We start from the raw sequence: 25,337 nt of genomic DNA on the forward strand, positions 1-25,337 counted from the left end.
CATCTTTGACTATAGGATAGAAAATGGTACTGCAATATAATCTTCCAGCTTTGCCTATAAAAAGCCAAACATCGGAAGGGAATGAAGAAAACAAGAAGAATGATGGTGGAGTAGGAAGAATAAAACTCCAGAAGCCAGGAAAGCTGAGTCCAGCTCTGCCCTGGCCCTTATCTGTAAAAAAAAAGCTATGTAAAGACTCTCAGAATCTAATATTTGATGACTTCATTATATTTAAAAGCTGAACGCTCCATAAATTTAAAAAATATATCTTTGAACGATGAAGGATGTATTTCCTCTGGACGGTTTGGTGTCATGTAGAAAGAGTTGGAAAGTATTAAATTCTTCTAGTTTGGCTACTGAGAAGCAAGTTTGGTAATGGCCTTGACCTTTTCATGCCCTAATGTCTCCCTTTGTTAATCAGAATCAGTAAATCATCAGGCACCGGACAAATGAGTCTAATAAAAAAATAAATGACTCTAGAGCCTTCAGTTCAGTTATCAGGGCTAATCAGTTATAGACTGAAGCAGCCTTCATTTCCAAAGTATAAAAAAAATAAAGCATTTCCTTCTGATTCTTGTATCACGAATTTTATTATTTTTCTTTCTTTTTTTTTTTTTTTTTTTTTCTGTTCTTTCTTCGGGTTATGGTTTCCCTACAGAACAAACCCAACGTGATTATTCCGATCCCTTAATGAACACTTTATAAGAGGAAACGTGCTGGCTTTACAGTCACCAAATCCACTGAAAAAAATGTTCCCATTATTTTCTCTTGGCGAAACCTTGGATTCCTGGAAGCCCTGGTGATTAATGGCAGCAGCTAAGAGCCTAAGAGCTTTAGAAAATAAACTTCAAGGTGCCTGAACAGAGGAGAGATGCTGAGCTTTTCCACTGGCCAGAGGCAACATACATTCACCAGCTGCACGTTCTCGGGGGGTGGATTGGGGTGATGGGGCCCGTTGGCTACGTTCACCATGTTGTTTCGTTCAGAGCGAAGACTCTGCCGAAGCCGGTCATGAAGCTTTTTCCGTTGCTTCCTGGATAGGAAAAAAGGAGCATTTATTTTTTCTATTATTTACATTTTTCAGTACAGTCAATTCTTTCTTCTACCAACACACAACTCAAGGCAGTGGATTGGTCGGGAGGGAGGAGGAGGGAGGGAGTGCTACCTCATCTCAGGAGGGAATCACCTATTCTTAGCAAGTAGATTTAAGAAGCTGCATGGGATTCTTACAGAAATTGAACTGGACTGCTGAGAGATAAGAAAAAAAAAGAAGACAAGTCAAGTTGAGAGGTGGCTAATAGCCCAACTTTCCTAATCAATCCATCTTTGCCTAAGTCTTACCGATGGTCATTTGTCTTAGGTAACAATTCATGCTACGCAACTGACAAGGTTGATTTCATTTATAGTTTTGCCTGTCTGTGTGTCTTTCAAGAAAATGCAGTTACTGTTGAATCTGTGCGTCACACATAGTGTGTGTATATATAGAACTGTACGTGAGTGAAGATATGTACTTATTTTGCCGGTAGATTCTGGCACAATTATAATATGATCCTACTCTATTACCACTTTTTTCTGTAACTAGGGAATGAATATTCACATATTCAGATTGAATATAATAAGACTCGTAAGGTGGATTCCGTGAAGGCTTATTTCTCTCTATCGCTTGCTCAATTCTGGCATCATACTAAATGCTGGAACATTAAGAAAATGCCATCCATGCCCTTACTTTTATGCCATAAGAGCATATCGTCTTTGTTCCTCAACTTGGATCGTAATATTAGTCCCATGACTAGTTTTGGCTCAAGATTTTATACGATGAAGCGACAAAATAAAACAAAACTGTTAATAACATTATCTCAGCCTTGAAGTAGAAGTTCTACGTATGAGAGAAAAATGAAAAGAATTCATGTCAAACGGTAATTGTATTTGTTAACATGAACCCAGCTTAAAGGACAACAAAGCGAACACAAATCTGTTTTCACGTTTCTCTTTTATTCTTTCAAAGCAAGTTTTGCTTGATTCTCCTCCTGTGAGATTCCTTTTGTACATCTCTCACTTTGGGAGCATTGGAACCGGTAACCTAATTAGATGGAGTTCAAAATTCATCACAATCATGTTTAAAAAAACCCCTGCATTTCAAACAGCACCAAATGCTCCCTTTATTCCCTCAGTCTGAGTACAGTTGGACGTGTCCTCAGCAGTGAGATGACACGCTCCTCCTCCACAGACACCTGCGCGTGTCCCTGTGCAACCCTGTCCCTCCCACCCTTTCTTCCGTCATGGGACTGTGGTCAATGATCAGAAGTCTTCTGAACACTTTCACACGAATAGGCAAAGCTTTCTGATGTATGTGATTAGGAAAGGTCCTCAGAATGGACTATTCAGGAGGAAGAAAATAAGGAGAAAATCCCTGTGTGGCGCCCAGCCCCTTGTTTCGAGACTCGGCTGCGGAGCTTGCCGGCCAGGCTGTCTGCGCGCTAAGGAGAGAGGAGGCGAAGAGGGCGTTTACTTGGTTTTGCAGTAGGCCACCACACACATGATGCCGACCACGAGCAGCGCTATGCAGATACCGGTGATGGTGAGCACTCTCTTCTGGTAGAGCTCCTCCGCTTCTGCAAAGGGACGAGAGCAGACGTCAGCAAAGGTCCCTGACCCTGGCCAGGACTTACAGCTGAACAGTTGGCATGCTGTATTGTCCATGTTCACAAGAAAATACACACGGGACACTTCATTCCTCTTGCAGACGTACTTAAGGTGCAGCATACTCTGCACTACATTTTGAGCATAAAATGGCAAAGCCCGTTGGGGGCCATTTATAATTTAAAAAATGATATTACTCAATTACTTTAATGATAAGTTATAGCTATAGATGTACTAAACTGGCAAATCATAAACATTAATTATAAAATAATGATTGGGTTAAAACTGTAGATTTTATTTTTTTAAAAATCTCTTGCAAAGACTACAGGAATCAACACCAGTAAAAGGAGCTGGCATCTGCACCACTGAGACCCTCCTCCTCCTCCTTTCCTTCTTCCCATCCTCCCAGCCCCCTCCCCTCCCTCCCCCCGAGCCTCTTTGGATTTCCCAGCTATTTCCTATTCCTGTGGTCTTTACAAAGAGCCACTTCTAACTTAAAAAAAAAAAAAAAAAAAAAAGAAAATCAAAGACATTTGCAGACATGAGCTTGACCTGTAGTTAGCAACAAAACTGATGCAGGATCCCTATGATTTAACAGTAAAATGGGAACATAAGCAACATGACATGGAGTAGCAGGGCACTGTATCAGAGAAACCCCAACACGATGGGTGGCATCGTCCCGTCCTGGGCCATGATGAAGATTTGTCCTTTGAGGAACAATTATTATTACTTCACCAGTTGTACTTAGAGACCTAATTTATGGCACTACCAAACCACTGGCACAAATGATACATGATTTGAAATAGATTGTACCCTCCTGCGTGGACCAACTTGGCAAATTAGCTAATGTCGGTTGCACTAAGGAGACGGGAAGCTTAGAACTTTCAGGTGAAGGTACTGCTGTACCCCCAATGCAACCAGTTTCTGCTTCATGGAAGGCTTTCTATTTGCAAATCGGGTTTTGTGCGGCTAACTTGCTTATACTATGGTAGGTCAGGTTCGTAACAAGATTGGCTGATTTAATGGTGAACCTGATCCTCTTAGGAGCTAAGCTTCCAACCAGTCCAATCACACGTATTATTGGGAGATATTCACGAGTTCAATGAGAAAGCGAACTCAGCTGATGCATAATAAAAGGTGTGAGCTGTATTTGCTCCTCTGATTAACAAGCTGGTCAGGAACTGGGGAATATTTTACCGATGAAGGTCTCTTATCTGGACATCAACATGGGGCCTTATGGAACATTTTCAGTTTACATTCTGTGTCTCAGCAACCACACTTTTCTTCTCTACTGAGAGAGGGCAAGTCGCTGGAAGTCTTCTTGAAATGAAAAAGTGCAATGTAATTTCTATGATACAGTAGACTTTATCATTAAACAAAACATTGCCTACAAGCCAAGCCCATGGTAATCAAATTCCAGTTAACAGGTCACGAACATTGTCAAGTCAAATTAATAAGAGCGCTGATTATTAACAGGAGGAGGAGAAAGAAGTCAGCGGGTAAAAGAGACCAGAATGCCGCAGAGATTATACAAAAACAAACCAAAAGTGTTGGAAGTGGAAAAGAAACAAACTGAGAGGACAGACAGGCTGACAGAATGACGGAGAGATGGAGGAAGCCAGGTAAGAGGGAAAACAAGGTTAAGAAGTGAAGGAGCGATCTGAAGTCCCTGGCACAGCATGCCTGGTACTAAGGGAGGAAAAATAAATACATAAAAGAAAACCAGAGGGAGGAAGTGCTGGGGTGGGAAGAAAGGTGGATGCAGATTTGGAAGGGTTATCCCATACAGCATAACTCCTAACCTAGACTGGCGGTCACGTGGAAGCCACAATTAGAAAGCAAAGCAGCTGGTGCATTGCGGGGCGACAACGGACCAGGAGACATAGAGCGGTGTCACGTAGTTTTGTGCCGCAAAAGTCAAATGAGGACGTGGCACGTGGATGCTTGTATGTTAATTGCGAGTGTCTGCTGCCTCCTACCTCCCCTCCCACATAGCCACAGGACAGGAAATTCAATTTCATAAGGTGTTAATCTGTGAGCTGATGCCCCTGGGGCCTCCGCCTGCACGGGGCACCTGGATCAGTTTTCAGCACTAAGTCTAAACAGCAAAGGCATCGCCCCACGGGTCCTTCTCCAGGGATGCGGGACAGAGCAGGGATCCTTTGGTTGTGATGAACTGGTTACAAACCAGAAGTGTAAAAGTATCATTGCCTAGAAAATGAAGACCCTACTATACCTCTTTCGCTTACTCTATTTTTTAATTCTTTTCAAATGGCAAGCACTTGGTAGCATTGCCATCTTCCCATTCTATCTTTAGAAAAACACGGGAAATTGCTTCTGCAAACTGTAAAAAGAGGACCTAGCCAAGGGCCATAGGGGGAAAGTCATCGTGCCTCTCACGGACTCTTTGGCAAGTTTTTTGGTGGTTGTTAATTATAAAATAGACTGATTTGGGTTTGTGAACAAATCGTATATGATGACTTGCCCATTCTTCCTAGGTTATGTCAGAAGACACAGTTTTTCCAGGAAAATCAATCACGGAAATAGAAAGGCAGCCCACTAAAGGCCAAAGGGCAAAAGAAAAGTGCTAAATGAACTAATTAAAACAAAGGCCCCTAGAACACAGATGTGGATTAGGATTCTGTATTCACATCAGCATGTTTGCATTAAATGTTTTTCATCTAAGTTTCTGATTTTCCAATGGTTTACTAGATCAGGTGACCCTCACAAAATAAATGAGTTCAAAGAGAAATACTTGATGAACAATAATATAAACAGTGAGTTTTTTTAAAAACCATTTCCTCCCCTTATTTTTTTCCTAGTGTGACGGGGTCAATAGGACAAGAACAGATTAGAGGCAGCGTTGAAAAAAAGAATCCATCAGGCTCGTTGGCGGACCTGCCTTAATGAGTTGAAACACTTCTGAGTCTTTATGGTTTGGCTGTACGCATTGAATGAACCAGATCAAGCATGTTTTTCAGACTGATCTGGCTAGGTCAGGAGACAGGAGCCTTGGCTGTCTCAATTTTAATTGACATTTAAAGTCTGATTTTCCTTAAGGATGGAATGTTCTGGCTGGCTGGGGACTTTGGAACCTCTAGAAGGTTTGCCCTTAAGAGGTCAAACCTTAAGGTTACCAAGGTAACCCCTGGTGTGGGTACCACATCAGTGTGCCTTTACTAACCCTTCAGATCTTACTGAGGGAGGTTATACATCTGAAATATCCATCACCCTACTTCATTGTTTGGGATGAGAAATATTAAATTTAATAATTATACCCTAAAGTGATGAAGCAGGAAAGATGCTGTTAGGGAGAAGAGGGGAGGTGATGGTGGTATTTTTTTCTTCCTTTCAGGTAAGGCCAATAAGCCTTTTTAGAAGTGGGATAATTTTTATCCCGAGGAAAGTAACCTGAATAGATAACTCCCTTCGTGTAGACTACCTGCCCCCTGCGGGATGTTGGTGGGACCTCTTGTGTTCCTTACTCTTGGGTGATGTTCTCTGATGTGCAAAGGACCACTCACATGAACGTGGGGCTATTCCCATCAAATGAATAGCTTTCTCTTGGAATATTTTTGGGGGCAATTAATTGAGTTTCTATCCCTGGAATGGAGAGAGCTTGTAACAACCTGATTTTCCACAAATTATGGGAAGTACATTAGGTGTAGACTGTGATGTTACCATTGAAACGAAAGCAACAGCTATAAGATGCTCTCACCGCATGATGTCACTGACACCAGCTGGTTGGGGACCAGATATTCCTGTAATCAGGACATCGCTTTATTGACCGATGGTCATGTTCCGGGGCGCCTGCACTTTGGAGCCTCTGGAAGAATAGAATGGCTTCCCCTTCCTCCCAAGACTGGCCTTTTCTCCCAACTCTTTAGGGTGAAGGCTTTCCAAAGAAGTATGCCCCCAATTCACATGCTCATAGATATTTTACATTTGCAGTGTGAAAATGTCTATTTGATGACTTGTTGGGATATAGTGACTCAAGTTTAATTCTGTTAGTGCTAGAATTTCCAACTAAAATAGCACAAGCCTATTTCATTGTTTTCTGTTTCCTTGCTCATGAGATAATGAAATTGACTAGAGCAGTGCTTGAATATCTCCGGAAAACCAGAGTAATCCAAGTCTATGCATATAATATTATGTTGCAGATTAAGAGCTGTGTTACTATATTAATAGATGATTTTTACATTGTATGTCAAGCTCCCATCAGCCTAAAACGTGGAGTGTTCTTACACTGATGTATGTAAAGCTTCTTCTGTTCTCAGGCTTCTGGTTTGGTTCTTCCTACAGCCTTATAAACCACTCCAACGTACCCCAGCTCGGAAATAACAGCATGGCCAGATCAACCAGTGGGTCAAAGAACATGGGATATATGTGAATTTGCAGCAGGTAAGGTGATTTTAAACTCTAAGTGAAAGCTGGGAATCTAAAAGCTGCTGCACTCAGTACCATGTTGGTAAACTAACCATAGATTGAAAGAAAAGAAATCACTGTTATAGCTGTATGATTCCCTTCTAAAGAGAAAGGAAATTAGTTAGGAACTGAAAGGGAAGAGAAGACAGGGAAAAAAAAAAAAACAAAACGGTTTCAGCTCATAGGCTCTAAATTCTGCAGGCTAAAAGGAATGATGATTGGTCCATACCCATAAATTCAATCCCAAGATGCTCTGCCAATGCAGAAAGTTGACAAAAAAAAAAGAAAGAAAGGGAAAAAGTTTCAGAAAAGAGCAATACACTGCACTCCAAAACACATTACACACGACTATTATGGCTCTGTGCGTGCACATTGAACAGACAAACGGCGGATGGTTAAGGAAGCAGTGCTCAGGTACGCCCCCATGAGTCCACAGAGGGAACTTCTCTTTTAAGAGGTGCGCAAATACCGGCACACTGTGTCTTTATTAACCCTTAAAAGACCTTACTGAGGGAGAAGTTGTATGGCTGAACTCTCCTCTATGCTATTTCATTATTTGGGAATAGAATACTGTATTCATCATCAGAGACGGCATTTGGCATTATTTCATTCTCCTCTTTTCAAATGGCAGACTTGAAGTTCCGGGGAGGTGAAATTGTTTTGCCCAAAGACACACAGTGGCAGAGCTAGGAGGTGAAGCCAGGTGATTTGGTTGGAAAATTTCATCACAATGGATTTATATAGCTATGCTCTAATATCTCTTGTTGCTTTAGTTATTTTTTAAAAACTATTTCCTTTTCTCCAAACCTTCTACTCTCTCCGCCACTTACAATGACAAGGAGCAAACATTTCTGCTCAAAAAGCCAGACGGGGCACTGGGGCACTGGAGCCTGCTTCCAGTTTTCCACATAATTCCTGTGTGGCATAGGACAGCTCCGAACGCCTCACTTTTTCAAATGGTTAAAAAAAAAAAAAAAGAGAGAGACGGGGGGAGGATGCAATTCCCGGGTTCTTTAGTTAAATTTAATTTACTACTTCTTCAGATCACGAAGAGCCAATTAGATGATCACTTCCCAGTGCTTTGCTCCAATGCCCAGATGACAGCTGAAGGGCACAAGTACCCAGGGAAACTGCAGAGCTGCCCAGGGAAAGGGACTCAAAGTTGCGTGCTCACAGCCCACGGTCCTGGCAGACCTGACTGAGGAGGGACCGGGACTGCAGGACCAGCAGAACCTGCACAGGCTCAAGTGACGAAATGGGGCCAAAAAAACAAAACAAACAAACAAACAGAAAAACCCAAAAACCTCTGGAAATGACACATTCCATTCTTGAAACAAAAAGTTGTTAACCAAATTTCATCATGTGCGGCCCTTCAGGATTTCCTTATTTGTGCGTGGGTGGTGGAGAGGCAGGTGGGAGGAGGGGCAGGATGAAAACAGAGGGGTTCTGTGGTCTACATTTCTTCCCTTGGCCACTGATTAGAGAGATACCAGGACAGTCCCCAAAACATGACAAGGCATCTGTTAAGTTTGAAAACATGCGGTAGAGGGGTATTTCTCTTACAGAAGCCTCAGTTTGGACATGAGCAAAGCTCCTCATATAGAGAAGGGAAAGGAGGAGGTAAGTATGTTTGGAGTCATCCTTGTTTCAGGTCCTTTCTCTGCCATTTACCTGTTCAGTGACTTTGGACAAGTTAATTTCTTGTTGACAAAATGCTTACGATATTGATAAATGCCTCACAGGGTGACCCTGTGGAATAAAGGAGACGTGAAGTATGGCGGCCAACAGCAGAGGGGTTCAACAGCTTGGGGAACAGACATATCTGGAGATTTACTTTGGGCCACTTACTACATGGATGTAGGTTTACTTCTGATTAATTTCACGGCCCTCAAAACTCTGATAGCTCCTGGGATATAGCAAGAATTTAGATTTAAAAAAAACTTGCCACCTCTTTAAGGAAATGAAGTTTCCTAGATTTAAAAAATCTATATCTATATATATAGATGATATAGATATATAGATAGTGCATCTAGTAACAATGATAAAGAGGCACTTTATATAACAGAGAGTTCCCTTTGCCTTGAGTCCAGGGTACTCAGGCAAATCACCTACATTTTTCATAAATTTAAAGCCAGAGGATGTAGGGTTACTTTGGTTGCACAATGTTCACAGCAAAATTTACAACTTTTTCCAATCCAAACGAATTTCTCTTGCCTCTGTGCAACATTCAATTTGACAAATTGACATTCCCCCCCCCCATTTGTTTCCTCCGTATAAACTTCGGATCATCAAGATACCAAAATTCATCTTCCGAAGAACTGATAATAAATTTCCTTACACATTTACATGAGAAAGTGACTCAATTTTTCTCCCTAGAACCCTCTCCATCTCTTGCCTTTTCCTCCTACGTCAGTAATAATTTAAGGGTTAAAATCAAGAGATAACTACAGAAACTCTTTCCAGAGAAGAGAATCACGATTCCATGCCTACGTGAACACTGCTAATTATCTATATTAGTTGCGCAGAAAGCTTGGTTAAGTCTTCAATGAAATTAGTAGCATGCTCATGCATACATATTACTGCATTTACAGTTTTATAGGTAAGTCTGTGAGCCTAACTCTAATTTCATTTCATGGGAAGTCATTCATATCAGGCAGCTCCAATTTCAATAATTCAAAGGGAAATTGGTACTTAAAATTGGAAGGTCTTCTGGCTATAAGCCCTAACAAGGAAACAAGCAGAGGAAGCATGCATCAGTCACACTAGTCCTGTAGCAAATACTACTCTAATTTATTTTTACTATTGGTGGCTACATTTCTTTCATTGTGAGTCAAGAAAAGTAGGATACACAAACACTTTTCATTTTCTGAAGAGGTCATTACTTTCTATCTTTTCTATTTAATCTAATGTTGGCTTAGGCTTATTACATATCATATGTTTCCTATTGAACTTCTGCCTAGCCACTCCATTTTTCAAATTAAATTAGTAATTCAAAAACACGAAGGTTACTGTAAACAATTTAGTTTCCTTTTCTACATGTGATTTCCTGCTGTGCAGTAAGCAATATAAAAAATTAATTTAAATCTAAGAGTCTTCAGAAACTATTAAATATTGACTCGCTAATCCTTTGTTTTCGGATTTTATAATAGTTTGAAGAAAACTGATTAACCTTGTAGGTTAATTTAAATTTTCAATTGCATTAGAGAAAAGAACAAGAAAACAACTTTTTTAAAAATTGAAATTGTCCATACATGCAATTATAATTTCTGTTAAATTGGAAGACATTCAGGATTGTATTCCTTAACATCTTGGGTCTCCTTATGCAAATAATCTCAAAGAGGTATGTGTCCTCTTGACTTTCTGCCCCTCTGAGGTTTCTAGAGGGGTCCTGTCAATGTCATTTCTAAATGGGAGCAATTTAGCATCTGACTTCTAATTTTCGACTTACCTTTACAAATGTAGATTTTTTTTTCACATATACCAACCCATATTGCCACTGAGCCCTTCGAAATGTAATAGGAAACTCTCTCCTTTCTTCCAAGTTTCCATATGCCATGAGCAAGTATTGATACATTCACAAAAACACACACAGTGAAATCTCACTAACGCTCAGCTGGAGTTAATGATAATTTTTTCATAGGTTGAGTGTGTCTTTATTCTACTTTCAGCAAGATACACGTTTGAGAAAGAAATTAATAACCAGAGAGTTTTAAAAACATTTAGAAAAGTCAACACAAATAATTTAGGCACTAGTAACCTATGGTTCAAAAATACTTTTAAGGCTAAGTTTACTCATTCTGAGAATATGCCTACAAGTTCTAAAATTGTACTCTTTTAAAATAGTCTATAATTTGGGCTATTCTATAATTACTTCCTGTTAAATGTTAGTTTATACATGACCTATCTGCTCCATACGGCACGCCTGTAACTATTGAAGCTGTGAGTGCTTTTTTTCTATAACATCTATAAATTGATTATCGATTGTCTATATATATATATACACACACACACAGAGACACTCACGCACTCTCTCTCACACACACACACACACACACACACAAAATGATGAACACAATCCTTTCAAGTAGGAATTCTGTGTCAAGAAGGGTGAAATTTGAAGCTGACTAACCTTGACAATATTTTCCTAGAAAGTATTATAAATGTTTTATTTCAAGAACGCTCTATAAAATATACGTGTTCCTTTCTTTTATATTTTAAATCAGTTTTTATAAATCAATAAATGTCCCATAGGACACCCTGACCAAACTGTATTAAATCCTAATAATGTAAGTTACGTGTTAATAAGCATTTAAAAAATTGTACATTCTTTTAGAATGTGATTCTTCAACTGAAAATGTGGTTTGGTAAGTTGAACAATGTTTCTCTTTGAAGCTGGGGAATATCTTTTCTTTTGAAATGTATGTTATGCATTTCAAAATTTATGAACACAAATAAATAAATTTTAAACATTACCATGGTGGCAACACTTTTTAGTTTTTGTGTAGTCTTCATTGTTACTTGAACATAAAGTTCTCAGAGCAGCAAACGTTTATTTTCCTACCTTCTATGTGAAGGTTTGCAGAAATAAAAATTGAGAATTTAAGACATGGAAGTTAGAAAATTAACTCTGGGCAAGACAATTTTGGAAAGCAGTTTCTGATTGGAAGCTCTTGCTTTTCCAGACATGAGGCAGCGCTGATGCATAGTCACTACAGATTTTGTTTATAAATGTGCTTCCTATCAATCTTTGTTAAATCAGGTTAAAAATGAATGTTGCTTTCCTGGACATCTTCCAAAAGTGCCACTGAAAGCTTACTAAAGAATTTATTCAAGGAATCACACTCAGATTAAATACACAGTAGCTATTTTAAAATTATATCTTATGAAAGAGAAAATGGTCTAAAAGAGAAGCTGAGAACATTTTCTCAGGTTATTACCGTCAGATCTCACTGCATTATCATTTTGGGGGAATATCTTCATTTTTTAATGCTTTTCTCTATCTGGTACTTCAACATTGCTTTCAGTGCACAATGGTATTCCAAATATTTAAGTATAATGCACATGTTCAGAATTTTCATTAAATTCTAAAATATAATTGTATTGAATTTACACAGTCACATGGATTTGCTAAATCTATGTCATTTGAATACAAACACATTTCTCAAAGGAAATTACTATATTAAGTAAAATTCTACTTTTACCTTCTGTTTTTACTTTCCATCTTATCTACCTTTGTAACAATATTCTACAGCTGTAGAGAGAACAATTCTGTCCACTAAAGGCATTTTATTTAAAGATTTTGAATAAAGGGGAGACCGTGTTTGAAAATTTAACAATGCCAATTTACCAATTTTTCACAACATAAAATGGTCTGTAACATAATTTTTGATCTGTAGCCTTTGTAAATACATAATAAGTACCATCTCACTAAAAAAAAAAAGTTTGAATAGTATGGGCCTAATCTCCCCATAATGCATATGAAATTTCTTTATTCTTCCATGTCTGTTAACATAAGGAACAGAATCTTATTCTTTGCATGTATACAAGTAAGAGTCAAATCTCATTCTTTTAGAGCCCCCAAATGACCAATTGCTATCACTGTCTCTTGTGTTACATGAATTTATACCCTAATACGCTATGTGAAATATTTCTTGGGGTGAGAAATTGACAATCTGAATCAGAGGTTGACAAATCCATTACGATGCTTTTGTAAATAAAGTTTCAATAGTACACAGCCATGCTTATGAGTTCATGCATTGTTTATCACTGCTTTTGTGCTACAGTGGCCAAGTTTTCTGTGGTTATGACACCGATGGTATGGTCTGCAAACACAAAAGTATGTACTATCTGATCCTTTACAGAAAAAAATTTGTCAACCTTTGATCTAAATGGATATAACTATATGGAATCCATTTTAAATAGAATGCTTTGAAAGCTCCAGAATTAGAAGCTATAGTCCTCGCTCACAAAAGCAGGAGAAATACATAGTTTAGTTATCCGTGCAATTATATACAATGTGAATTGGGTCTTTTAGGAATGATGTCCAAGACTTCATGAAGCCACAGAAATCGATCAAAATTTCCCAGTTCTCATTAAAAAATATATATCTAGCAGCGAACTGTGATATTTCTAAGTAACTAATAAATATTTTTAAAAAACAATTTTCCTATATTGTTGAAACTAGAATAACATAAATAAATGATTTAACAATTCATCTAAAAATCGTTTAGACCCGAATCACTTTTTTCCTAAACAAGGTCAACAGAAGCCTGGCTATCTCCTTTGCTGTAAATTGTTTGTTTGTTTTTAATTTTCCTACTCAGTGCTTTTTTTAAACTTAAATGCAAACTGTTTGGTTAATGAAGAGAAACATCTGCCCTCTTTTTATTCTGTTTATTTGTGAGAAACAACACATTCTGAACCGAAATGAACTTACCATCATTTCAAGTGTGTACTGGTTACAACTTAGCGAACATCCTTTTCAGGATGGGGTCATTTTATAAAGAAGATGGACTGTCCAGTGGAATGATTTTATTTTATCAATAAAAGTGAGACTTTTAAATGCCTTTATTATCATTGCACTGTGTGATATAGACTATCATTTTGTATCACATTATTCAAGATCAATTTCAGAAACATCGGAGCCTCACATACCTATGAGTATCTCAGAGCCAACTAGTCATGAACAGAGGAAGTAATACAATTGCTTTTGTTAATGTTCTCATGCGACAGGCAGAGGCAGTCAATGTTAGACCTGGTAAAACACATCTAGCTCTAGGTGAAATCTGAGGGAAGATGCAGCAACAAGAAAGCAGCACCGACTGAGCATGCTCCTATTCAGGCAGAGACAGAAAGGGAGTGGACGTACTGTAGAAGCTGGCCATTACGTAGTTTTGGCAGCGATCACCAGTAAACTCATTTGGGCACCTGAGAGAAGAAACAAAAAAACAATGGTAGAAAAAACAGAGAAAAAGAGAAGAGGTGAATATATGCTAGAAAGAAGCTCCTTCAGTGACATTTTGATTGAACTTGGTGAGTTCACCCTCAGGAACTGAGTCTTTGTCCTAATCATGGCTTTTAGACTCTGGCATTTCCCCCAAAGGGTTAAAAATCTGGACAAAAATGATAGAAAGATTCCAGCATTTTAAGCGACTGCATTCTCTCAAAGGGAGTCACTTGAAGTGAAAGCGGATGTTTTCTTTAACTAGGTTTTCTATTTGACAGCATTGGTCCAAAATGTTGGAAGGAAAGGAGTTCTGGTTGGCTGGCCCGCCATGATCACCAGCATCACTGACCATCCTGATGGGTCATTCTTTTATAAAACTGATGACCTTTGGGGTCTGTGTTGAGACACAGTTAAACAAGGTCTCATTGAATGGGTTTGCGCCCTGAGTGGTTAAACCATAATTAGAACAAAAGGAAACAGTCACAACTGAGTTGTAAAACCACCAAGTGGTAGTGATTGTTGCTGTAGTTTGGGGGAGAAAGCAAATTTCAGATTATTTTAACATACTTTCTTGGGTTTGGACTTTCATGGGCACATTCTCAGTACATCTCGCTCCAGTGAATCCAGGTTGGCACCTAGAGGGTAAAAATGTAATAAGCAATCGAACGCTAAAGACACTGAACTTTCAGACTGGCAATTTTCCTCCTATGGAGTATGGAGACTCCTACAAATGACCTGGTAGCTGAACAACATAAAAGAAAGGAGAAGACAAAACATTTAGAAAACCATGTCCCATGAAAACTGTGGGGTATATATTTCTGTTGTTTGCTTCAGTCTTCATAAAATCAGTTAACTGAAATTTAACTAGAGTGAGGTTGAAAAGTTGAAAAGAAGTGGCAAGTTCTGGGCAGCTAAGTCATTTTCCCTTGGGCATTTCTGAAGTTGTCACTGATCAATTGACTCACTATGTTAAAACACTGGTTTTGGTAAGAGCTTATAAGGTTCCATCTACCATCTTTTATTGTTTAAATGATTCTGAGCTTTTTCTTTTGTAGACACAATTTTGTACTTCATTTCATAGGTATCTTTATAAGTGAAATCAACAAACTACAATAGAAGTCAAGCACTTTCACACTCTAGTGATTACTGACAAGAAAAACTACATCTCTTTTTGTTTTAAAGATATTACAAATTAGGTCTTATTTTTAATGGTGAAAGAAAGAGGTAGATTTTTATTAGTACAAATTTCACTTCATCCAATTATCCCATGTCAAAGGCAAATACACTTCTAAAATATAAACAGTTATTCCTCTACTGAACTATTTAATAAATGTCATTTTGCATTTAGGGTAAATTGTTTTGAAACTGTATAAAATTTACATTTTACTCACTCGTATACATTTGCCTATCAAAATTCCAGAATTCTGGTAGAATATTGTTCTTAAAGTCTTGTGATGGGGCTGTGCCTAAATATGGAAGTCCTTTACAACTGCTCTTTTTGTTGCTGTCACTCCAGTAACTAAAGCATTTCAGAATGGATTCATTTTACCCAGTATCATACTCTAATAAATAGGGTCATCAGAAAGTTCCAGGACACAAATATACCTTTTACAGGTACTCCACACCCATAGCCATGATTATTATTAATAGTTCACCTAGGCCATAACCATCATGCACACACCTCATGATTTCCTTACAACCCTTTCTTCTCCAGAGTAAATAAAAATAAACACCATTTTTTTTGGCATCAAAGAGATGTGAATAAAACGATCCATTTTTGCTAATATAAGGTTGATTTTTTTTCATTTCCCTGAAAGCCAAATTCAGTGCCAAAAAATGTTCTCAAGTGATTTGGTACATCTATTTCACCTATTTCATGAAGAATGGCTTGTAAGAATAAATACTAGCAGTTCCAGATTTTCAGCCCTATAAGTACTTGGGTAAACAAAGTATAATTATGATCATTAACAATAATATCAATAAGCTTAACAACAAACATCTTGTATTGATATAGTTTTTTCAGTTCTTCAAGATATTTTTTTAAAATGAACTGGTTATTTTCATTTATAATATTTTTGCTTCAATGAGTAGAGGAAGATCTGCCTAGAGAAATACAGAAATAAGAACTATAACCTGTGAGGTTGGGTCATTTCTCATGAAGATGTCATTCTACATGCTTCAATAAGAGTGCCTTCACAGGTAATTTAAGAAAAATATACGGAAACTTGTTTTCCATATAACTTATCTGACATAAAAATTTTTGAAGTACATGGGGGTTTTATTTGTATATTTGTTTCTGAACCAGGGCTATATAAATCCATATAGACATACACTATAATTAAGTAGGTAATTTCAGAACTAAGAATACATTCTAAATGACCATTTCATCTTAAAAATTTAAATTCTTAATTTGATCACACAATAATCCACTTGTTTCATACAAAGAACACGGTATAAGATATGTGAATACGGTATGTGTGTGTGTGAGAAGAGAGAGGGAGAGAGAACCATTAGAGGTAAGAAATGCATGTATTATTTAAGGATCATGAAATTAACAAATAGCTGAGAAATCATGAGTCCCTTAAGAGAAGAAACGCATTTATTAGAAGATTGCCATTTACGCATCTAGGACGACACTTTTGAGATCACTGGGCACAGGACAACTAGATGAAGGGGATCAAAAATCTTACCCAATCAATTTTCTAATTCGTACAAACTCCTGAGATGATGTTTCCTAGGAAACTAGCATTATGAAATGGTGGTTTATCTCTATCATAAGATGATATATCAATAGAATATTTGGTGCAGTAATACTAGATCTGCTTAAGGTATGCCAATCCTTTTTGGAATTGTCAGCTATATCCGAACCAGAACTCTCCTTTCGCTACTGTTTACCTTCACTTAGATGGATTTTCTTAGCGTAAAAGCCTCATTATTATTCAAAGTGGGGTCCAAGGACCAATAGCACCAGCATCTCCTGGAATCTTGTTAGTAGACATGTAGGATCTCAGGCACCCATCCATAACTACTGAATAAGAATCTGCATTTTAACAAGATCCCTAAGAGATCTGTTTGTACATTAAAGTTTAGGATGTCAGGGATCCTGACCTCCAAAAGGCCCTCTACACTGTCATCACAGAATGTTGCTGCTTGGATGTGAGAAGCCCATTTGGCTTCATTGGGCCTCAGCTGTCCTCAGGGATAAAATGAAAGGATTTAACTAAGTGATTATCAAAGGTTTCTCTTACCACGAAGGTTCTGGGAATCACCCTCACACATGGAATCACTGTGCAAAAACCCAGACATCATTTCTTCTGAATGTATTACCAGTCAGGGAGGACTCAAGAACTTAAAAAATAAATTTCTGATAGAATGGATTTTTAAGACAATCTGTAGGCAAAATAAATTTCAAATACCTATTCCTAAGCAATTCAAGGGTTCAGCGGCTATATTATGTATATTTTGTGGACGTCTAGAATTGTTACCAAATCAGATGGAAGGAAGCGGAAACAGTTTCTGCATAAGCAAACTGCAGACTGCATTGACTGGGTAGAGGAAGCATATGCAAATGGAAATGCACCTGATCTATAGGCTCTGATTAAATTCTATGGAATTACTTCTAAAAGAATAGGGAGACTGGCTGCTGACATATTTCTTTATTAGCACTGTCCTTTAAGCACCCAATCTATCGCTTTCTTCGGAGATAAGAGTACAGTAAATTTAATATGATTTTGAACAATATTCTTTAGCACGAGTCTGAGCACCTTCCAAGAATTTTATGTCTTAGAAGAATCTGTTTGAATAAGAACCGAGCCCCTATTGTAGCTCCAAAACTATATATACCGTTTGTTTTACTGATCAGATTAGAAGATGGAAATATTTTTAAAAAAATTTTAGTATTTGCTCTTAACATGATAAACTATCTTTGTTCTATATTTGTTCTTCGTGAGATGAAAACTCATAGACAGTTTTGTCTGAACTGAAGCAGCATCTCTTCCAACTAGCATCAACTCTTCCCTGAGTGCCATATCCTCACATCCACACATCCACACCCTGGGAGAAGGATTCCTTATTTGGCTCTCACGTTGCACGCTGCCCTGATCTCTTCCATCATTCTTACCTATCTGCCTCGTGATTACCTCTTTGTGAGGACGCTGACCACATTCTGATCATTTTATAGCTCTAATGTTTAGCCTGGCTCATGAAGGACTCTCATAAAATGTTAGTTAAACTGAACCTGATTGAGAATCAGACTGCAGTGTCCGGTAAAGGACTGTATTAAGGAGACTCTCAGTCAATTGATTTGCCAGGTACAGCTCAATAACCGGCTTTTATTTTTATAGTTTGTGACCGACTCTCTCCTCTGTATACTTCCAAATAATTTTTTATAGGAGCTCCCAGTATCCTCCTTATAGACTCCCTCCCTTAAACAGAAACCTTTAAAATTGTGTCTGGAATTTGGAAAAGACTCTAACTCTTTAACAATAAGTCTATTATCTCAAATTTAAATCCTGTTACTGAAATACCATCTTACCTAGGATTCAATAAAGCCATTACAGTCTAGTAACCAAGACTTCTGCACAGCACCAGTAAAATAAAAACTGTTCTTAATAATAACCTTAATGGGCTTCCCTGGTGGCGCAGTGGTTGAGAATCCGCCTGCCTATGCAGGGGACACGGGTTCGTGCCCCGGTCCGGGAAGGATCCCACGTGCCGCGGAGCGGCTGGGCCCGTGAGCCATGGCCGCTGAGCCTGCGCGTCCGGAGCCTGTGCTCCGCAACGGGAGAGGCCACAACAGTGAGAGGCCCGCGTACCGCAAAATAATAATAATAATAATAACCTTAATACATGGTGACAATCCTGATATGCTTAGTATGTAATCGATCATCAACTCATGTAATTTTGTGAAGCAATTTAGTGCTTGGTGTATTTTTTACACTCTAATTGAATAAAATATTTCTCATTTTTTTTGGTGGAGACACTAGACATAGTCAAAGATATTTCCAGAACTCCAAGAAACTTCTGGTTATTTAGGGTTTGCTAATTTTATAAGCCATTATAAACGGTTTTGTGGTTTTTTTAATTTATGGTCAATTTATAAAACATCCTTAGACATCTTTTCTCTTCCTTTCTTTATTTCTTGGTTTCATTAATTTTCATTAGGTCCTCCCTTGATCAGGCAGGAGAAGGGAAACAGGTTTACATATGATATTTTGTCTCTATTTAGTCATCACTCTACCATGAAATATTCAGACAATTTTTTAGATAATTTTCTTCCAAAAAAGAAGAGCCCCTATTTTCTTTTCACTCTACCTCAGTACTAGTTGGGGTATTTCCTTCATATTGTACAACAGCTGAAACAATTTCGTTGATGTCCATGTTTACAAATATCAAGTAATGGAAATGCCATTAGATACATATTGAGGATTATCGGTGTGTTTAAGTGTTAGACGTTAAGGACGTTTGCTCTAACTCCGTAAACCAGAGCTGGCAGTGTACACACCAGGTCAAACAGTGCTAGTTTGTTTTTCTACAGTATCATATTGCAAGGGCTGACTTTTCTCACCCCTTCACTCAGGATTCTGGCTAGAACTCGCCCACTCACTGGCTGAGTATCTGTGTTGTAGATTATTCTTTCCCAAATGGATTGTTACTATTAGTCTGCATTTTTCCAAGATGAACTTCGTTCTGTTATCCACCATGAAGTGAAATTTCTTGAGGTTTGTATATGCTTTTCTAATTTGTGTTTTAGTGTTCTTTATGATATCATCTGCAAAAGACATTTATTTCCTCAAGGGAATGCCTTCTTCAGTACCACTAAAGAAAATATTAAATATAATATATTCCTTCAATAACACTTCCTTCAGATCCAACCTTATACCTCCCCATCACTGTTCAGCTAGTATGGATCATCCCATTTCTTTTTTATTAAGATCTGGGGGCTAGTTCTCAATTCTTGAGATAACAGTATACATAGAGTGGCCACAGTGGACTCATGGGTAAATACTGAGGGAAAAAAAAAAATCTAAGTTATCCTGGCTTGCCAGTGTTGTTTTTCAACATCTAAGACATACAATCCCACTAATGAGGGTGCCAGTGTTTATGAATTAACCCCTCCTTGTTTGAACCCTGGTGCCCTTCCCAAAGCTCTGTTTGTACAGCTTGTTCTGAAATGCTCATCTGTAGATGAAAATCCTTGCCATTGTTTACTCTAACTGATGTATCCTTTACTTCGGGGTCAAACAATTTCATCGGATACGGGCTCAATCTATGTGCCATGCATCTACGTGTCCTGGTGACACAATGACTTATGGACTCGGCTAATTTGTGGTTTGGTTTTCCTCCCTGGAGGATGCCCTTCCCTGTCTCATCACACAGCTTAGCGATTCCAAACTTTATAGTTCCATCTACTCCAGCCTCATTTTATGATGAAACATCTAAATATTCACTTTTGACTTAAATCATTCAATAGAAATATTTCAAAATGGTGCATTTTATTTTAAATAGACTATATGCTTCTCAAGGCGAGGGCTGCATATACTTTTTTCCCTGACGGAGTCTCTGCCTCTGGCTGGCTGTGGTCCCCCATGGTACATTCCCTTAGCCCCCAAAATTCTCTTCATAGCACTCAGCACACCGATCATTTATAATTAAATTAATCACTTGAAATACATCTGCTACTCACAAGAGCCTACAGAGTACTCCATGAGGGCAGAGACCACGTGATTTTGCTCACCACTTCATACCAAGCACAAGCATAGAACTTGCCTCTTAGAAGGAGGTCAATAAATATATGTGGCTGCCAACTGATTTCAGGAGAAAAAAAGGAACCAAGCTCTAAAGAACACTTAGTGTACCTGATTTTACGCCAAACTGTAGCCAAACTGGTTTCTATAAGAACAAAAGGATTTGCTTCCCTCTGTCTTCACGAAAGTCAAAAATGAGTTAATAAATACCTAGGAAGTACATAGCAGGAGTCGAGATACAAGAGGACACAGAAGAAATAGAACACGTGGTCATGTGAAGAGCTGACTATCTACATCTAAGCCACAAGAGTCCCGCCCACTCACAAAGGTTTCTCTCCCTGTTAAATGTTACAGAAGGTAAGTGTCACACCCACTCTGAAGGACAAACGCTTCCAGAGCTGGCTGGACTCCAGGTCTAACCCAAAATACATCCCTTTGCTCTATTCCAAATTTCTCCTTCTACAGCCATGATGATGAGGCCACAGGACACAACTTGAATCTGAACCATCACCCTCTTGTTTAATTATGTTAATTCAGCTACTAATATGTTATAAATATATCGTCATCCTCCTCATCATTGCTATGCCAGGGTTTTATAAAACTTTAACCTTAGCTAGTGTCTTGACTTTCTCTCCTCATCTTACCCGGTCCCCAGATGTCTCTAGACTGTATGGAAGTCTCTCTTCCCTAAGCACTTGCTATGTTCATGGTATCCCTCTCCTGCTCCAGAAGTTACTATGACGCCGATTAGCTATCACAGTGTCCAAAGTCCTCTGCCTGGCTTTCAGAGCTCAGAAACGGACTCTCCTGTCTAACTTAGTTTTTTTGTTTTGTTTTACTTCCCAGAATGGAGCTGCTCATCTAGTTATGCATGTCACTGGGTCTCATGGGAAGATTACTGCAGCCTCAGTGTCTACCCGGTATATGGAAAAAACTCCATAAATGATGACGATGTTTATAAAGTCTTCAACTAATTCCACTCTTTTCCTTCTTTCAATTCTCATTACCATAACAATCAGCACTGTACCACTTGGGATATAGTCACTTTAACTGATGTACTATTTTAGTTACTCCATTTCCATAAATAGACTAAGTTCCCAGGGACCAGTGACCATGCTTCATGTTTTCTCTGTGTTTTAAAAAATGCCTGGCATAGATGTAGCTGTTCTATAAACAAATGTTAATTAATATTTCATTTACTGAGTTCAATTTATTATAAAAAATTTGTTGTGACTTTATCTCCTCTAGCTATATATTTTTCATGACTATCTCGATAATAATGTGTAATACAATATAGGCCCTTATATATACTACATGGTTTCATAAAAAATAGACAAAATCATACGTTCATGTTTAAAGGCACCTCCCATCTTCCTATGTTTTGTTTGCTTTTTGTTTCTGTTTTTTGTTTTTACATATAAGGAAGTTAATGATCAGAGATATTATATGATTAAATGAATGTCAAATGCAAAGTTATAAAGCTAGCTGGTGGCCCCAACAAATCAAATAAAAACTTCTAGTGTTAAAGAAAATGAAGAATTGGGAATTAAATATGATAACACAGTCTGTTAAGACAGGTGTATATATTTTTCCAATGTCTACGGAGAGAATGTAATTCTACCATTTATTTTTTATTATAAGGAAAAAGAAATCTTGCTTCCCCAGAGTTAGAAGTGCTTTAGCAGAAATGAATTCATTTAATTTCACTGACTCCCTGGGAAGAAGTTTGGAGAACATATTAACTCTATGTTATAAATATACTGTCCAGAGAGTTGAAGTGAAAGAGCTCAGACTATTCACCAAAAATTGGTGGTTAAAACTCTAATCCCCACAGGGAGAAGGCACATCTGCCCATAGGACATCGTCATGGGTTTATAAATACGGGCTGGTATAAAATCATTTTTATATTAAAAAAAAAAATCACATCAACATCTTCCAAAATAGTTCTCTAAGTAAAGCTGTTCAGAAGAGCAGATATACAAGAACAAGGGGAGAAAACAAAGAGGAACATCTGGACAATGTCATGTTCAAATTGTCCTGTTTCTTTGAACCATGTGACTACATGGGGTACCAGAGGGTAAAAGATGGAAGGATTCTTTTCTGGTCTTTATGCAATCTGGAATAGTAACTGGTTTCCCCCCACCCCCGGATAAATTTGAAATTACTATAGAGAGAAGAGAAATATAAAATATGAGAAACACCACAGAAATTCCCACACAGTTCCCAGAGGAGAAGTCCAAGTAACCAGCAAACCTCTCCTCAGAGAAGTGTTTAACTGTTATATGGTTAATCCATTTGGAACACCTTGTTCGAAACAGAGAGACAAAAGAGCTTTGCTGTAAAGTCTTCGACTTCAACTCCCAAAAAGACAACAGTGGATGAGATGACCAGAGAGACTACTTGGAAACTCGTGTGCTTGTGGTATTTCTGAGTCATGTCTTTAGCCAGGGATAAAGCTGATTTTGAATGATGTGGCACATGCTTCAGAAACGTTTTGCCCTAGACAGATGGACCATGTGGAAACTATGAACTGGCTTCATACACAGGACCATGATGAGCCAATGCAACACTCTCGTGTTTTCTGTTTCTATTCAAGTCGTCCAGTGAACCATATAATATCGTAAGACATGGTATATGATGTTCCTTGGTTTCACTTCTGGCTAAACTATTTTTAATGTTATAGATGTTTTTAAGACAGGGATTAAAAAACAATTAGACAAATTTAACAAAAAAGGCATGACATATTTTGGATAGTGAACATATTCCAATTCTTCCATTAATGTACTGGCTTGCTCTGATGCATCAGTAAAGACATGGTGCAAAAGGGGGATAAAACGGATCAAAATCCTAGATGTCAAAGATTTTCTTTCCAACAAGATCTCGTAATAAGGTTTAACGCTTTTCTGAAAGATTATATTACCAAAGAAAAGATACAATAAAATTATAATGCCAATTTGCTGAGAACTAGAAGACGATTAGCTTGGGGGAAACAATAGTCATTCATGGGTTGCTGCTTTAATAGCTGTTGGAGGAAGACAACATTTCACTTTAAGATTAGAAAAATATATAACAAGTATTTCTTTCTGGATTAGGCTTAAAATTTAATGAAAAGCTGTGTGGGTGAAAAAAATTCCAGTTGTTGGCACAATACCAAAATGGAACAAATGAACAGCACTTAGGCGATAGCACTTTTTATATAGCACATGGGAGGGCCACAGAAGAGCTGAAATTAACACGTGGAAAATAACTGCACTGGTTCCTAAGAGGTATTTCGAAACTATCATATATACTCACTCAGCTTGTAAATCTTTGCAAAGGCTACGGTGAAAAATGATCATGTTTCATTATTATAATTAAAATACAGTGGTCTCAGATGCTTTTCTAAAGAACTAAAAAAGAGAAAACATAGATAATCTGGGTACAATTGTTTAAAAAGGAGAAGCATTTAAAAGAACTATAATTTTAAGTGTTTTTTTCAAGTGATTTAATTAGGTTGTATGTCTATGACTAGGACAGAATAACCGGATTACCCATATAATAAATGCACCTCATATTTTACAGATTATAATTCTCAGCTTCTGGTATTTTCTATTTTCATAGAGAAAATCTTACAGGAAACTATAAAATTTGGTCATCCCCCATGTACACACTGCTATATTTAGAAAGGATAACCAACAAGGACCTACTGTAGAGCACAGGGAACTCTGCTCAATGTTATGCAGCCGCCTGGATCGGAGGGGAGTCTAAGGGAGAATGGATACATGTACATGTATGGCTGAATCGCTTTGCTGTGCTCCTGAAACTATCACAACATTGTTAATCGCCTATACTCCAATATAAAATAAAAAGTTAAAAAAAAAATTTGGGGGCTTCCCTGGTGGCGCAGTGGTTGAGAATCCGCCTGCCAATGCAGGGGACACGGGTTCGTGCCCCGGTCCGGGAAGATCCCACATGCCACGGAGCGGCTGGGCCCGTGAGCCATGGCCGCTGAGCCTGCGCGTCCGGAGCCTGTGCTCCTCAACGGGAGAGGCCACAGCGGTGAGAGGCCCGCGTACCGCAAAAAAAAAAAAAATTTGGTCATCCCCATTCACTATGATAAATATGCGGAGGGAGGAATGTTTGGGCTGTATTCACAGCAAGTTGGCAGAACCAAAGTCTAAAACTGACCAACTTTAATTCTTTGCTGTAGGTATGTTGAGTTGAATATACTGGTGATCAAAAAGTGAATCTTTAAAACAATAAACACTGAGAGTCATAAAATCCTTCAGACCTGAAAGAAATGATTTTTTCTATATACTCTTTCATTTTTGTCTTGCTTTAAAGCTTTGAAAAGACTCTTACTTATTAACTTTATCTTGGCTTATACCTATTACCTATATCTATGAAAGGGATATTTAGTAATTGAAATTAGAATTTTACTCTTGTGATTCCTAGTCTTTTATTCACTACAAAAGTAATAAAGTATAAAAGCATAAGATACTATAAGGATAATAAAAGTACTAATAAAATAAAATATAATAAAATAAATAAAAGACTATAGCTACTTTTATAAGTTGTCTGTTTTCATTGAAAAAATCGGC

At 38.0% G+C, this 25,337-nt stretch overlaps 1 protein-coding gene across 8 annotated transcripts in view; it reads right to left on the reverse strand.

Annotated features, from left to right (window-relative positions):
- Positions 1-25,337, reverse strand: part of NRG1 (neuregulin 1) — a 1,065,472-nt gene that overhangs the window by 9,717 nt on the left and 1,030,418 nt on the right. For 2 of the 8 annotated variants that reach the window (XM_024131433.1, XM_024131434.1), the window contains exons 7-10: positions 13,934-13,992; positions 7,295-7,318; positions 2,510-2,612; positions 907-1,033 (exon numbers count right to left, since the gene is read on the reverse strand). In XM_024131433.1, the coding sequence (XP_023987201.1) occupies positions 907-1,033; positions 2,510-2,612; positions 7,295-7,318; positions 13,934-13,992 (313 nt within the window). Of the gene's footprint in view, positions 1-906; positions 1,034-2,509; positions 2,613-7,294; positions 7,319-13,933; positions 13,993-14,578; positions 14,647-25,337 lie in introns of those variants that run through there. The other 6 variants (XM_024131436.1, XM_024131438.2, XM_024131435.2 and 3 more) reach the window with 4 other exon arrangements.

Source organism: Physeter macrocephalus, chromosome 20 (genome assembly GCF_002837175.3).
Source record: "Physeter macrocephalus isolate SW-GA chromosome 20, ASM283717v5, whole genome shotgun sequence".
Classification (NCBI taxonomy): domain Eukaryota; kingdom Metazoa; phylum Chordata; class Mammalia; order Artiodactyla; family Physeteridae; genus Physeter; species Physeter macrocephalus.